Below are 17,269 nucleotides of genomic sequence, written 5' to 3'. Positions count from 1 at the left end.
CTTGGAGTGGATCTGCATCTCCGACTTGGAGTAGAAGGTCAGCGAACACATCCGGCACCTGGGACCGGGGCGAGGGGAAGAGACAGTGTCACACGGGGGCAAGCCCCAATATGTATCAACTCTAACTGGATGGGGTCTTCCACACTGACTGAAGAAGGGACGTTCTCTCGCTATGTGGTTCTGGGGAGGTTTCACCAGGGACACTGTGCTCGGCTGCGAGTAACTCCAGTCCCAGGGGGACAAACTTAAGCTAGGAACTGGCAGAAGAGACCAAATGAGACCTTGCAGCCAGACAAGTAAAGGTCTTGGAAGAATCAGAGAGGTTAATTTATTAGGCTTACAAGGGAGACAGGGCAGCATTTTGGAGATTTTCCAACAGCAATCTGAAGGGGACAGGAATAATAATTCCCAGACAAAAACCCACTTTGTTCATCTATGATTTATTTCAGTCAAAAAAAGGTTGGAAAACCTGGAAATCCCAGGTTAAGGTTCATCTTCATAATAAAAGTTAAATCCACATACTGCAAAGTCTGCAAAAGCAGTTATGACCAAACCCACTTAACTCTGTTCCCATTTTTGGAGAAAACACTCGAGTATTTAGAATACAAAATGCTGAAAATAACAACAGTGCTGCTTTCCTAGTGGGTCTTACAAAGATAGTCTGAATATCCAATGTGGTATTTACTGGTCTAATGGGCTTTCATAATTTCTACCTTACTGATGTGATGCAAAATGTTTTGTCTAGGAGTTTGGACCCATCTGTTCCCATAATGATCAGAAACGTATTTGACACTCAGACTCTTTGAACAGGAAGAAGCAGTTGGCATCTATCTGCTATGGATGCTGCTGTTAAAAACTCTTCCTCCATCATGACACCCGGCTCTTAAGAGAAGTTTGCACTGTTATACAATTCAAGATGGTAAAAGCTTTTGTGGTTGATAATTTGACAGAGAGATAGAGGCTGCATCCAAGTTACTGGACTTTTTTTTTTTCCAAATGTGTGCCAACCAAGGGGCAGAGTTAAGGTTTCTCTGAACTTAGTTTTTCTGTTTGCAGACTTTTCAATTAAACAAGATAAAATTGAACCTGCACTTGGAACTTCCAGGGTCACATTTGAGAGAAAAAATGCCACCCAGAAGTCTGGCTAACATTAATTCAACCTTCACAGCAGGTTGAGTTATGTTTTTGTCTGGGAATTTCCTCAAGTTTTACAAGTGTTTAAAAAACTGCTCAGTGACAAAAGTCTCTGCAGGTATTACAAACTACAGAGCATTGATCCTGCTCTTCCCCGTATCGATCCCCTCCCAGGAGGATACTTCATTATAGCTATTGTTGTGACTATTTACATTAGAGCCAGAAGCTTTATGAAGTGTGCCATCTGATTAGCGTATGTAATGTAGGCAATATTTATCCAGCACCTACCTTAACTTTCACAGGCCCTTCCAAGCCACAGCTTGATTTTAAGCCATTTAACTGGAAGCCATGCCTCCCCTCCCACACACCTGCCATAACGTTTTTTCCTCTCCATCATTGTTCTTTTACATTCATTATCACCTCTAACAGTTGTTCCCATGCTTCCTACCTTCATCTTTCTCTTAATCCACTTTAATTGCAAACCCTAACAGAACATGCAAGCTAAATACATCCTTACATAAATCCTCCCTCACACACACACAACAATCCCTTCTGGAATCAACAAACAGAATTTGGCTGTTTATCCCTAGGTCTATTAGGGATACGAGGAGTAAAAAGGAACATCAGAATAATCTTTTTTAAAAAGTAGCTCTTGGTTTATAAACTATCTCCAAACACTTGTGCAGTTTGTTCCAGACTTTCCAAAATGTTTAAAGCTAGACTTGAATACAGCATATGCATTTTGCAGTTATCAAGTCATACTTACGGGATGAGGACTGTATCCTTGAACGCAGCAATGCTAGAAGGAACTCTGAGGTGAATACTGAACTGAAAAATACCTCTGAGTCGCCAAGTCCAGTTCCCTATGCAATTATGGCATAATCCCATGCATGACTTCTACCAAGCTCCTTCTCAGCAGATGCTTACTTCCATTACTCTCAGTTGAACTCTGTTCCACAATATCAGTCCTCTGATAAGGAACCATTCAACTGAGAACAAGCTCCCAGTGCGATGCTGTGCTAATATGGCTAACCAAAACAAAGGGGAATAGCAGGTATCATTTTTGTAAACAGGAACGGAGTGACTATTCTTGCAACAGCATGTCTAATTCTGAAGTCCACATAGTCAACAATTATTGAAAAACTCTGAGCAGTTCAGCAAACTTAAAGAATGATGGCATGTGGAAAATCGGCTTCCCAGTAAAGATTCACTGAGCCCAGTCTATCTAGATTTGGAGAAAAGCTTAAAAAATAGCTTGGTCAATACCCATATAAATCTACATAGGAAGAAAAGTATCAATTACTAGGGGCTTGTTTTATGAGCAAAGAAAGGTTTAATGAGAAACAATAACTGACAGTAGAAGTTAAAAAAATCCAAGAGGAAATAGCATCCTTCCAACCACGAGAATAATGCATCCTTGGAACAACGCTCGGAGGCTATAGTATGGTCTCAATCACTTGGCCCCTACAATCAATATTTTGAGAATCCAGTTATTTTTCTGAGAGAAATACCTTTCTAAAAGTTTTGCTCTAGTTTAAATACAATGCTGGCCACTAATCTCTTCTGTGCTGTACACATGACTATGTATTTTAAACAGTCTATTCTGTTTTGAAAAATTCATAAACTTTACTACGTCATCAAGTCTAAGTAGTCCCATGCATTAAATCTGTAGTGCCATAAAGCCATCTACTTCATTTTCTGTAACTTCTGTGCATGCTTTCCTTTACTTATTTGCTTTATCAGGTATCTGCCTTCAGGTCAGAAATTCCCTAGAATAAACTTTAATGAAGAGAAACAGACTGAGCATCCTTTTCCATTTTCAAAATAAAATTATAAAGAAGGTATTTCAAAACCTCTTTGGTACTTGCATAAAAATGGAAGATAAATCCAACTATTAGTAAAAACGTCCCCCCTCCCCCAAAAAAACCCAAACCTCTCTTGTCTGAATTTAGCAGCTATAGACATTCCAGTATTGTTTTTCAAACAACATTTAAAATAAAGTCTTGCAAGGACTCATTTTCCAATCACCTAATTAGCATCAGCCCTGAGAGGGCAAGAATGTTATGTAGCATTAGCAAATTCATGAGACTTACGAGTTAAAAAAAGCCCTGGAATATAGCAGAAAGCTGCATTTCAGAGAGTTTTGTATTGTGTGGTATTTTCATTTTCAAGGGAACAAATGATCCATTTAATTAAGGGCTTCACATTCTGCCTCAGACAACATCAAATATTAAAGGGGAAGATGCAATCAGCCCTCTAGTGGGCAAATACGGATTCAAAAAAATGTTAAATCTGTACGGATAATGAGAACATCACATCTGACACTAGCGGCGTTTCAGTATTCTACTTCAGTGAAATTCTCCTGGCTGGGGAGAGGAAAAGTTGCTAAGTCCATGCTAAGCATGAACAAAATGCTATATGAAATAATTGATTTTTTTCCCCTCTGTTTAATAGCCATTGTTAATCTTTTCTCCCCACTGTTCTTCTAAACTACCACTACTTCCACTGTATTCTTTCTGAGAGCAAGTAACAGAAATGACTGCAGCATTGCCACTGACAGTGTGACACAACATCCCTACAGCTGCTTGTTACGGCTCTGCAAATTTAGACAGCCTAGGAGAACATATTCTTAATAACACAGAGGTGTATCTCTTCATATAGTTAATTTAGTACCCACCCATATACCAGAGATCAAAAGTAACCCCTTTCAGTGTTTATAATCCTTTTTTTTTATGGGGAATCTGCAGGGAAATAAAGTGAGACATTCAGAGAATGTTCATGTTAGACAGAAACTCCCTTAAAATCATGAAATGCCAGTAAAAGGTGGATGTACTATTCTAATTCTGCTCCCACATGAAAATCATCATGATGAGTCATAAACAAAATGATGCTTATAGCAACCAGACTACAACTCTGTGGCACACAGTAGCATATTTTTTTCCACTTTTCATGGAATGTTCTGCCTCATTCATCAGATGCTGTTATGAGATAAAATACCATCTGAAATACCAGCTCATAGTAAAATTTGCCTAGCATGGATTAATAATATTTTTCAGTCAAGTGCTTAATTAATCAGTATCACAGTTGTGAAAACTATGTAAGCTTTTACATGGCTTTGAGAATTCAAATTCCTAGTATCTACTGAGATTAGTCTTAGAAGTTAATTAAGCCCTTACTCCTTCTGTTAGGCTACAAATACAAGTTAGACCACAAGTTAAAAAAAAAAAAAAAAAATCAAATCAGGAAGGTCTGAAGTTAAACTAGATGATAAGGGTAAGTTTATGTTGTCAGAGTCAGCAGTTCATTTAGCAAGGAAAGAAATGTACTGCCTTTGCAATGCAGAGTTAATGAAGTAACTAACGCAAGCATAGCATAATAATGGATGCACAGTTCATGATAAATGCTAATTTAACCCTTGCATTCCCCAATTTTTTTTAAAGCTGAAGTTAAACATTTTCTTGCTAATATTTTGTAAGAGGCAGGGGAAGGGAGACGGAACTAACATCCAAGAATCACAGCCAGAAAACTCGGATAAGACCTAAATAAAGCCAGCGAGTATGAAGATGCCAAATGAAAGCATATGAATTGTATCTCTGCTTCCACACTTCTACACCCAGCACCAACTCCTATTCAAAAGTTAACATTACGCTTCCATTTACCAATTTACACTACTGGCATGCATACTATCAAATCTATCAGCTATGCTCAGAGATCTTAGTCAACTTATTTCCACAGTCTGTCAGTCACTTGGTGGCTTGATAAGGCTACAGAAAAATCATACTCTCCTGGCAAGGCAGCAAGTGTTTTTAAGTGCTCTTGCCTTATGGCACTTTTCTGCATTTTGTCCATTTTTCCAGATGATCTTTTAAAAATACCAGACCCAGAATTTTGTGGTATTTCAGCACACTTCACAAGTTGCCTGTCTTCTTTTAATGACTCCAGCATTTATGCTTTCAACAATTGCATTCACCCTCTTCTGTCACAGCCTCGTACTGGGAGCTCACATGATGTCACTTAATTCCTAAAAGTCTTTTTCACAGTCATTGCTTTCCAGGATATTGTTTCCCCATATTCCTTATCTTTAGATCAAAGACATTCAATAGTATCCAACAGGACACTTCTGTCTGATATGGTTTTCCACTGTGTCCAAACACCTAGGCCTCAATCCCTGACTGCTGGAGAAGTCACACAGTATTACCCAAAAGGCTAAGTCTTCCATTGGGCTGTATTAAAATACATTTTGCTTGAATAGTTCCAGTTCAACAACCACATAAAGCTGCCCTATTTTTTTTTTAGCTACCCACCAGCATTGCTTCTATCTGTAAATTATCAGCCATGACTTTCTGTTGACCTCCAAATCATTGAACAACATCAGGCCTAAGACCTTGTCTACCAATTTCTGAATAGCAAAAAGACCAGCAGAACAATAAAACATAACAAGGGGTTTCCTAGTATACCGATAACATGCAAAAGCTAAAATTAAAAGAATACAAAAGGCCCATGAGAAAGCGCTAGCAAATTTGGAAACGCCAGAATTAAGGTCATCTATGTCACCATACTTTGGCTCCGCAATGCAGGTGGATTCTGATATAGCCTTATTGACTGTTTCCACAGAACTGCATCCTTATTATGTTGCACAGACAGATACTTAGCAAGCAAGTGTTCAGTTTTTTTCATCACCATTCTGTGTACAGCCTCAAGCCTCATCGACCACATGCAATTCCAACCTCAGTGAGTAAAGCAGAATCACTCATCTGCTGTGCCCACCGCAGAAGTATCAGTGCTCCATAAGCGTTCATCTATCCCCACAATGTCCCTGTTTTATTTTTTTCTAAGGGAAGGGAGTGAAACACAGTAAGACAGACATACCCACTAATTCTGAGCGGCCAAACTGATACCTGTGACCACTTTTTTCCTTTAAAGGAAAATTCCTATTATATACATTCAAATCACAGCTCCTATAGATTTCTATGCTACAGCTATGAGATGCAACGCTTCTGCACACAGCTCCTATAGATTTCTATGCTACAGCTATGATATGCAGTGCTTCTGCACACAGCTCCTATAGATTTCTATGCTACAGCTATGATATGCAGTGCTTCTGCAAAGCAAAACAGGGTCTAACACGTAACAGAGGGCTATTTAATGATACCTGAGAAAAGATTACGGTTTTGGGAACACCAATTATTTCAGGATAACTGTCTGTGGTCATTTTTAGCCTGCGGCAAATGCAAATCCGCTGAAGACTAGACCTAACTCGTATTTGCACGCGCTTCAAGGCAAGATTATCTGCAGGCCTGAACCACGTGGCTGTAGGATACCATAGCAAATCTGTGGCAGAGCAAGCGTATCTACAATTCTTGAGACTAGCAGTCAAATGCCTTCCCCAAATCATCCTTCTCAATTCTGCAACCCCATGTCAATATATACATATTTTTTTTTTAAAACACTCCTTTCAGGTTCTCTAAGCAAACATACAGGACTCTGACAGGTCATCATGTACACAATGACTATAATCACATAATCAAGGATGATCAAAGTGTATTGACTCAACAGGGCCAAATTAAGGTGTGATCAGATAAGATGTGCAACAGAAGAGTTTCGAAGTTCTCTCTCCTCAGTTGAAACTGTAACTGCCCCCCCTCATTCCCTTGCACACGCTCATTCCATTGACATGCAAATAACGTGCTAAAATTAAAACTCATAACTGCAGAACCTTTACTGTTAATTGCTTCTGCTTGGCACTATGATGAACTGAGAGCGCATGCACGCGCGCACATACACAGTTACAACATCTCAGCAGAAGGGAGAGAACTTACCACAACGCAAGTTTTTACCTTATTATATCCTGAGGCACGTGGTCAGTCTTAATTCTGACATTTTCTAACCTCCAGGCACAGCATTCATATACAAAGCAAAGCTTATGTGTACAAACTGCGTGTGTATGTATGGATGTGCATGTGCACCTGTCCTCGTTAGAGTTTTGAGATCATAAGCCAATTTCAACCAAATCTGGAAAAGGGGTAAGGATCTTAACCATAAGTCTCATAAAAATATGCAGCTGGGGAAAGAAGAGAGACCCTCTTGGAGGCCACTGCTGAGGGAAAGGCTAGTAAGCTCACCCTTGATTAGACATCAGAGAATCCACACAGGAGAGAGCCGCTGGAAACCAGGCTTCATTAGTTCCGCTGCTCACGGAACTACTTGTTAAAAAAAGCAAACAGAAATTCCAACATGTGGCATCATACTGACACCCATGTTGGTCATCAGCAATCTTAAGATCCACTGCACAGACCTCTGCCACTGCAGCTAGGATGATAAATGATAGCAATGGTAGTTTGTCACCTTTTTCTAGACTTAAAGGGGGATGAGGTTCTTTGCCATCTTCTTGTGCTGACATGAGAGACATGGCAAAATTTAGGAATATTGGGTTGAATATTTCTAGGCTTTGGAGGGAATGTGGTCAAACTTTCTGCCTGACACTTCAAACTTAATTCCCCCTTTGTCCTTAGCCTTCTAGCCTGTTGCAATCTCCCTCTCTCCTGCACCAAGACCCACGCCCAAGCTCTTTACCCACATGCCCCAGCCTCCTTATCCTCTACTGCCGTGGCTCTTCCCTGTTCCATTCTCCCAATTACCTAACATCTGTCTCCCCTCCACCACGCTTCTGTTTGTCTGTCCACATCCCATGCTCTTGTCCCCATCTGTTCTGCTAATTCTAGGTATCTCCTAATTTTCCAGCCCCTTAGCAGATCTGCCTCTTTCTTCCTCCCCTCAGTCTTGGTCCTTCATAGCTTATCTCTGTGCCACCTCTCCCTTGCAAATAGACTCCCCATCACATTCTCTGCTGCATTCCCTAGTTTGTAGGCTCTAGTCTTTTCTCTCTCCTCCTTCTCAGTTCTCATCTCTGCTCTACCAAGTTTCCAGACTTCCTGGACAAAAGCAGCTCCTGCCCATATCTCATTCTTGTCCCTACTACAATTGAACCAAGCGGTGTCTTCTCGCACCGTGCCTTTGTGCCCATCAGAGGGCGGAGGTTACTGTCAACACCAGGCACAAAAGACTCCCTTCTGAAGCAGAAGGAGCAGTTGTGACTGAAGGAAAAGCATGCTTGGCCCTCCAGTGCTAGTCTAGAAGACGCTTATTGTCCAGTGCTAGTCTAGAAGACGCTTATTGCTGCAGAGAGAATACACATGTAGTCCCATCTCATATAGAAACTGAGAGAGGTTAGAGTGCACTTATCTCTTCTGTGGAGATAGATAGTCTGGTCAGTGCCTGGAGTCATGCAAGCCTCAAGAAATGTCAAAGAGGATATAATCTTAGCATATTTCAACTACCAAACTACCAAAGCATCTCAGCGCATGCTTGACAGATTTTTTCCAAGCTTACAACTTGGCCAAATTTTACCATATTTTCACAGATATATGTGGCTTACAAAAGCCATAGTCATCAGATTTCAAATCTATTCAAAACCATAGGAAGTTCACCAAACAGCAATGCTAAATCCAGTATAGGGCAGAAAAAAGGCTTAAAATGAGACATGTCTGAGAATATACCCAACTGCTGTATTCAAACCGCTGGCTCCCCTTGTGTCCCTATTTCCTCACTAAAGGGGGCCTCCATCCAGCTTCTTCGCACTCTACAGCTCAACTCTGCTTCTTGCTAAGCCTTCTAAGGCTTTGGTACACTTTTTCACCCTGGATTTACCTCAGAAGCTTCCTATGTCTCTCAGCTGCTTATTGTCTCCCAAATCCCCTGCTGTCCCCTGCTGTTCCCACAAGCTAGTGAAAGTAGAACTCAGAACTAGCGGTGGGGAACAGAGAGCTTGTTGGTTACAGTATGATGGCAAGGCCCTTCTCAAGCCTACAACTTTTCTGTTGGTGTCCTAGGCTCCAAAGCACGGCTTGCAAAACCATTCCAGACTATAAACTGGTATTTGTCCTAGCCTTTACAAACGTAATACTGGAACCAAGCAATGCCTATAAAGAGCTCTCTTCCTCTTGCAAAGAAGAAACTATTTAGAGAACTGTTTGTCAGAGAGAGAGAACTGATGACCTGGCCCAGATAGGCTGAACCACTTCATCAGTCTTGTCCACTGATCACATCACACCACAAACTTCTAAAAGTGCACAGGTACAGGCACCAAAACAGTACAAAAAAACAATACTACTGTCTCCAGGACCTATGCTCGCTCTCTCTTCCTCAGCGCCTTTTTAAGTATTTAGAAGAAACCATGTGCTTCACACTGCCAGCATCTTTCTAGAAAGACTCTTGATGCCGATCTCATTTTCCACAGAAAAAAAGATGTCAGGGAAGATTAACAAAGAGCTGACAAAGAATCCAGACAAGACCGAAGTGACATTACTCATGAAGGAAAATGCTTCACAGGACTGGGGTTAGATGCTGTCCCCTGCAGGTGCAAGCATTCTTCTAATAGCACAAAGCAAAGCACCAAGGACTCTGCCAGACTAACCCTAAGGCTAGATGTCCAAGATCTGCAAGCAACACCATCATTAGCAAAAGCCTCACACCTCTTCTTACGAAGAAAAACATAGTCACAAAGATTCTTGCACCACTTTCACACTAGACTACTAATTCACTTCTAGAGATGATACAGCAGCAAAAGAGCTGCCATTTGCTGGAGCAGGAATCTCTACATTCAGTAGAAAATGGGATGAGCTGCAATACAAGTATCACCTTTGTGCTCCAATTCCTTCCAAGTTTGCCTTGCTGTGCTGCCCATTCAAGGCGTTACTCTGTCTTCACCAATACACTAGGAGTCAGAAATTAGGGAAATCAGCCACCTGCCCAGGCACTCAGGACAAGAGAGCTCAGAGAGCTCAAAAAGAAACTTGAAACCAAAAAATAGTTACATTTAACAAAATAATCCCAGGCTTTAGGAATTAGGTATAAAAAAAAAAAAAGAAAGGGTCATATTGATCAACATAGTACAACTCCTTTCAGGCATCTAACTAGATTGTCCTCAGTGTATCTTCATAAGAATCAGTGAAATCATACAAACGTAGACATATGAATACCACAAGCAACTCCTCCTTCAGCCTCAGAAAGGAACAGGGGTAGATGAACCTTACCCACAGCCTTAATTTAGCTAGGATATGTCTGCATACTGTAGTAACAGGAACTACCCATATCATCCTCTAGAACGCAGAAGAAACCCAGGAGTCCTCAAAGTTTAAACTTGCAAGTCTATTCATATCTATATTATGGAGAAACAATTTCATTGTATTTCACGAAAGTTTTCTCTCCCACAGCTCCAAGAGAAGATAGCATTTTCCTTTATTTTTTCAACACTTATTTTTAGTTCCAAACTTGCATATGGAAAGCATCAGCCAAAGAGAAGATCCCAAGGAGGGCAGAAGTACTCCTTGGTGGTCTTCAGTAAATCTCAATTTAGCTATCTTGCACCTTAGCTCTGCTCAGAGGAAGGCCTGCTCGGGATGGAGGCTGGAGGAAGAGGCAGAGATATCACACTCGGATTAAACATGAAGACAGGAAATCTTCCTGATTACATGTTCCTACATATAAACTCATTCGTTTTTTCCTGCAAAGTCTTTTTCATGAGCTGTTACACAGACTTTGCGTGTTCATAAAGTTTCTGCTGAGTCACTCCACCTGGTCTTGGGCATTTTTTTTCCAAACTTACAAGTAAACAAGGAACTATAATTAAAGCCTTGGTTCAGCTTTAATTCTAGTGTTCACTGCCAATTGTGTCCCCTGTAAATACATATTTAACAGCCTAATTAGCAACCCAGACTGTAAGCAGCTTGAGTAGTGTGGAATTGTGGCTAAGGCCCAAAATAAATGGTGGGATTACAAATAGCAAGCTACCTAACACTCCCACCCCTCTTCACCATACGCTGATTATATTTTCAAAGTGGAAGAACTGGGACATTGGGTAAGAGAATAAAAATGCTGATGCAAGCTCTGGTTTTGTACCCATTTAACTGTATTGATTTAAAAATGTAAACATTTTTTAAATGCTATAGTTAAAAATGAAACAGTGCCTGGGGTGGATGCACTGACTCTGTGTAGATGCCTTCACATTGTTATGACTTAATTCCAGAAACATAACTAAATCTGTACAAAAAAAGGAGGGTCTAGGATGGTTAAAGGGAAAATGTTTGAGACAGGATCATGGGCACATAGTAGGGAAGTGAGAAGAGTTAGGGACCATCTCCTATTTCTGTTTCCATCTGGCTACTACTTTGCCTCTTATTGATCTTAATCACCCCTCAAAAACACCTGTTTACTTAAATACCCATAACGTGCTCCTGCTTCCCAACTAAGACAGACCATCATATTTCCTCCCTAGCACTTGCCTGGTCTGTCCAGTTCCCACCTTTTCTAAAACACCCACATTCCTTATCCTCTGGTTTAAGTATTCCCTGCTAGTTAATCTCTCCCTTTCCCACCACTCACTTGTAAACTCAAGCCACATCCCTCCAAGCTCAGAAAGCCAACCTCAGGGCTCAGAACTCTCCGCCCTCTTATCTGATACCCTTAGGGCTCAGAAACACCCTTATACCTAATTCAAAAATACTTTTTTTTTCCAGTTTTGTTGGGAATGCTGAAATAGAAGATCACAAGGGGCAATGCACACAGGAGCAGATACTATCACCACAGTTCACTTCCTGCTCTGTGTGCCTCCAGTTTGTAGTCTTTACACTGGACAGACTGGAGTCCTAATTTGGGGCATCCGGGTACACTAGGGCTCTCAGCTACACCAGAAGTGCTCCAGTTACACCAGACAGTACTGCATTCTGCAGTTACTACCTGGCTGTGGCATCAAGGATATGGTTCAGCCTCCATAACATCCTGGTCATTAACTAACCTAATAACATTAACATCTGTATATTCAGGAAATCAAGGTTGTCCACTAAGAAGGAGATCCTTAGTTTTGGGTCAACCCACCAGCTTGAAAACATTCCTGATTCGAAAGAAAACTCAACCCTTTCTGCAGCTGAAAGATTCCCTACTGAGGGACTCTACAAGGAAAAGGCAGAGATCTCTTCTTCCCCATGTAACCCTCTGAAGGGCTAAATACACCCCCATCCCCATGCAATGTTACAGTCAAGGTTTAATGCCGCTCCCCACCTGTACGTCTTGCCATCCTTGTGCTGGTCCTCATCATCCTCGTTTGACAGCACAAAGGGATCACTCATCTCTGGCAGCCCCGACTCCTGCAATCGTTTCTTCTTCCGGCCCCGGGGTGGTTTGGGGGCAACTCCCCCACCCCCGCCACCCCCACCACCTTCGGAGAGGGTGGTTGTCCCTTTCTTGGACAGGTCAGGAACCACCTGGAGGGCTGCCTGGGAGCCAGGGGGTAGCGCAGAGACAATCATGGGAGCTGAGATGGGAAAAGTTTGGGCAGAGGAGGCTGTGGTCACCAGGGAACCTGATGGGGAAGTTATCACCAGACCAGGACCTGCAAAGAAGGAAAGATGGAGGAAGTCAGTTATTACATCTCTAATTACGTCCAACCTCCTTATCCCACAGAAGCGAGCTTTATGCACCTACTTTTGATTACAACCCAAACAGAAGAGTAGCCTACACGTTCCCAGTCTCCACTGCTGGAAGTCAAACTTCCATGAAGAGGGTGGATGTATGGAGTGCCTAGGGATTCACAGTGAAACGGTGCCAAGGCAGTCCATGCCATCAGTAAGGCTAGGAATAATCTAGAGCCCGAAAAGGATTCTCCAGGACCCTCCGCCCCCCCATCCCAGAGTCTCCTTCATATGTTGCCAAAGTCTTTGGAGTCCCCTACCTGCTGTCATGAGCCCAGCAGACTGCACTGGTACCACGGTGATGTTCTGAGTCACAGGGGCTTGGCTGTGGGGTGTCAGCTGCTCCGGCTTGGTGTCTGAGTCCATGGAGATACCAGTAGGTAGGGCCACAGAGGTGGGTACTGTCAGCAAGGCAGGGTAGTGGGGGGGAGCCAGGCTGCAGCCCTTCTCTGTGGGCAATAGCTGCTCCTTCATCTTGTTAATAAACATGGTGTTCTCAATCTAAATGGGTGGGAAGAACAGCATTTAGAATACCCTGGCACAGCTTCTCCTAGGAGTTGGCTGAGCAAGAAATGCAACAGAAACACTTATCATGCATGAACTTCTCACAGGAAGCAAGACCAGCGTAATAGGTGGGAAGACAAAGATCTTACCTGTCCCGAGACGGTGGGCACTGCTGGCCAGAAGTACGGGGAGGAGTTGAAATGAGATTCTTCCATCCTAGCTGGGCACAGGGGGGAAGAGGAAAGGGGAAGGGAAGAGGAATGGAGGAGAAGGAAGACAGACAGACAGACACACACACACAAAAAGAACATTAAACCCAAAGAGACTCCAACACGGAACTGACTCAGTCTAACACTGTGACAGTTCCTTAATCTCCCCTTTCTTACTTGAGCAACTTCTCCCCACTTTTGAGCTATCTGCCCAAATCCAAAAATTATTTTCAGGGGAAAAAGGTGTCTGCTATTCCCACAGGCTTGGGTCCATCTCAAACGCCTCTTGCCCAACAGTCCTCCATGCAAAAAAAAGAACTGACTACAAACCCAGAACACCTCCAAAACTACCCAGTTATCATCCACCCAAGCACATGGCATAAATGATGAAGTCTGTGCATCTGCAACCAGGCAAATACAGCTGAAAACAATTTTTCATTGTCACAGACAGTCTGACCCCACAAGCAGTGACAATTTTGGACCCTGCCTGTCCCTCCACCCCAGCTCAACACTAAGGACCCAGATGCAGCAAGGGGACATTAGCATTGTGTTACACAGGAAGAAGGACAGGCAGAAAGAGGGAAACAGACTTGCCCAAGATAACAGACAGCCACAGCAGACCAAGAAGTCAAACTTAGGGCTCCTAACTTCCTGCTGCCCACTGCTCTGACCACCCCAGCCTCACTCTTGGAAGAAACCCGGAAATATCACTCAATATTCCTGACAGACAAGATCCTCCTCTCTTATCCAACGAGACTAGGCCGCGGGAAAACACCTGACTACCCTGCTCCTGAGATACCCTATTTCCAAGTGAGATCATGTAACGGCTCTCTATTGCCCATTTTACTCCCATCTTTAGGACAAGATTCTGTAGGACTCTGTCCCCAGTCAAGTGCCTACTGCTCCATCTCAACTCTCCATGCAGCCAGAGGACCAGTTAGACACCAAAAGATAGCCCTCTGAAGACAGAGGCATAATATCTTTAGGAACACCCAGCTGAAGAAGCCCTTTCCATTCCAGTCCTTACATTTCTCTGTGTAATAGCATTAGTGGACAAAGTTTATTACACTCGTGAAAACGCTATTAAAAAACTAAAGAAATTCACAAAATTTTTTGAAAAGCAGTAGATGCATCCATTCCTGAACAAATATGCCAAAACTGGTTGGTAAAATACATGTGGTAAAAACTATGCTCAGAGAACATCTGGCAGAGCAAGCTGCTTAGAGAAAGCAAGCACTGTAGGTTTCTCATGCAGCTACCTGCAAATTGTCCCACTCCTATTTCTGTTATGATGTGGCAGTAGTCTAATGAGTAAATATTGTTCCTGAAGGGCCTATCTCAATCATCAGATAAGCTGAGGAGCATGCCCCGAGTAGCATGAAACACTTACTTTCCAGAAGTATATTAGGGCAGAATAAATACCTGTGGAATTGCTGCGTGTGAGCCAAAATGCAAAGATAATTTTCCTCTATGTAGAGAAGCAGTATTTAAATGAACCAAATTACCTGATAATTTTGGTTTTATGAATTGCTTACGCAACAGCAAAGCCAAGTATTCCCGCCTCACTCACTCACTACAAATCAACCAATAAACACCCTTAAGGATGAATTATTTACCTTGCATCGGTGGCATGCAGTCAGACTGCTAGCTGCCTGACTGAATTACTCTGGATTTACATTGCTGTGATTCAATCAGAATCTGATGGGGCAAGACTCTTACCTTCCTTCCTCTGCTTTCTTTTCTGAGCCAAATTAATTATTAAGTACACTGCCCACAGCAAGGCCCTATGTATGTAACACTTAATTACATGACTTTTTTCTTCCACAGGTTGGACACACATGAAGAGATAACGCATTCTTGGCAATCGAGCATCGCCTGAATCAGGAGGGGGGTTTTGTTTGGAATGTCAAGTTTGGGTTTGGGGTTTTGGGGGGTTTTGTCTGTTTGTTTGTTTTTGTTTTTAAAATAAGTAAGCCCTTATTTGCTCAGCTTCCACATCAAGAACATCAAAGTGAACCTGATTTTGTAAAAACATGAAGTCTCATATAATAATCAGACGCATTTTCCAAATAAACTTTGTAATTGCCCAAGACTCCCCTGGATTCAACTGCAAACTTCAGGAGTTAAAGAGAAAGATGCCAATTTAAACAAAAATCTCACAACAGCTGTCTTATTTAAAGAGTACAAGGTATGAAAGGCAACTCCATTTCCAGATTCTAAAATCCAGACTAGCACAGGTGAGGGCACTCAACAGCTGCCCATCTCCATCTAGTCCCCACCAGTACTTCACAGAGCACCTAACTTTTGTTTGTTTAGTTTACAAAGTGTGCAAGTCAAAATAAGGCTCTTATTGATTCTCAAAAGATGACTACACTGTTTTCGTTAAACTCTCTTAGAATCCACCTCCCCATCCAAAAATCTTCATGCTTGAGCAGATATCAGGCCTCAAAACTTTTGGCTTGAAAGGCTGAAGTGTGATGAAGTTAGAAGAATGTGGAGGAAAAGGAGAAATGGTGTAAGAGTTGAAGCTTTCATGCAATCTCACTAGCAAGCCAGTCTTCCAAAGGGAGAAAACAAAGATAAGATTCCTCCACCAAACTGCTGCCCTAATACCCACAGCTGTCCCTCCCCTACCCCGCTTTTTAGGCTAAAGGATATTTTGAAAACATGCACCCCTATTCGCAGCCCCCACTTTAACGCTGCTCACACTTACTTTACCAGAACTCTGCACGTAACCCTTCCAATTGCTCTATAACTACCAGACATGGGCTGGAGCTTCAACCCTGTACCACAGCACGTTCCCACTGCAGTGCCTTCATCATCCCAGCTTCCACAAACAGGCCAGAGATGGGACCTTCTTCCTATTCACCAGTCTAGTATCAGACAGATGTCAACGTACCCTCCTGATACAAACCAAAAACACCTTCTATGTACAGACCACAAATTTACATACACCAAATAAACAACCGAGTGAACCAGAGAACTCACAAGGGACAAGGAATCTGGAGCTTAGATCTCAGAGTACTTCACAGAATCACATACTTAACATGCTGGACTTATACTTCTTTGCAGGTCATCAGTTTAATCATAAACACACAGATAAAAGCATGTGCAAGTATACGGTGAGGTAGAGGCTGTGTTTCTGGAAGGCACAATCAAGGTTGGATATGCAGGTATTTAGAGGTTGACTTTTAATATGGTTTTCTTTATTCTCCAGATACCTAGCTTTTATTTTCTATTCGGTGTAGAGTTTTCAGTTGACAAAAGGCCCTGAGTATGACACTTGGGAATGATTTACAATGTCATTTTATGTCTGCCCAAGATCTTTGTTCAATAACAAGGAGCTTTTAGGCTTAATTGCTGCAAAATACTACTACTGAAGGCCACGCAGGCTATTGGACCAAATGCAAAAATGCCTCCACGAAGCTCATAAGCACCAAAAAGTTCAAGCGCTGCTACATCTTTAGGACAAGCACATCTGGATGCACATCAGCAATACCCCAAACATGCCGGACAAAGTCCTGAATCCCAAACCCGCACACCAGAGCTAGAACAACTTTGGTGCTGTTCCCTGACACATGCGTAGCCTCCACCCCAACCGATTCAGCCTCTGTCGGAACAGGTGCCGGGCAGGGGACATTCCTCCTCCTTCCAGGCAGTCAATCCCCTCTCCCGCACCCTGCAGCTCAAGTGACTTCAAGCCCCCAACGCCGGGACCTGCGGCCCATCCCATCCCGTCCCGTCCCCCCCGTGTGGCTGGAGGGGTCGAGGGGCGGGGGTCACTCACGCAGCTCTGGGAGCTCCTTACCCCTCTCACTCTCCCTCCTCTTGCATTTCTCCTCCTTCCAGGGCCGGCTCTGCAAACAAACCGCCAGGGTTACGGGGGCGCCCGGGGCC

General features: G+C 42.7%; 1 protein-coding gene across 1 annotated transcript; it reads right to left on the bottom strand.

Annotated features, from left to right (window-relative positions):
• Positions 1-3: 3 nt before the first annotated feature.
• LOC104080619 (zinc finger protein 384-like) lies at positions 4-17,197 on the bottom strand (the record flags this gene model as incomplete). The annotated part of the gene is made up of 6 exons (XM_009583072.1): positions 17,181-17,197; positions 16,086-16,275; positions 13,313-13,383; positions 12,920-13,160; positions 12,250-12,580; positions 4-58 (listed from the first exon to the last, which is right to left on the bottom strand). Coding segments are annotated over exons 3-6 (693 nt in total), but the record flags the coding sequence as incomplete, so codon positions are not given.
• Positions 17,198-17,269: the final 72 nt, after the last annotated feature.

This window comes from Fulmarus glacialis, unplaced genomic scaffold (genome assembly GCF_000690835.1).
Source record: "Fulmarus glacialis isolate BGI_N327 unplaced genomic scaffold, ASM69083v1 scaffold48288, whole genome shotgun sequence".
NCBI classification, from domain to species: domain Eukaryota; kingdom Metazoa; phylum Chordata; class Aves; order Procellariiformes; family Procellariidae; genus Fulmarus; species Fulmarus glacialis.
The sequence above is the reverse complement of the archived record's forward strand: the minus strand, read 5'-3'. Positions and strand labels throughout refer to the sequence as shown.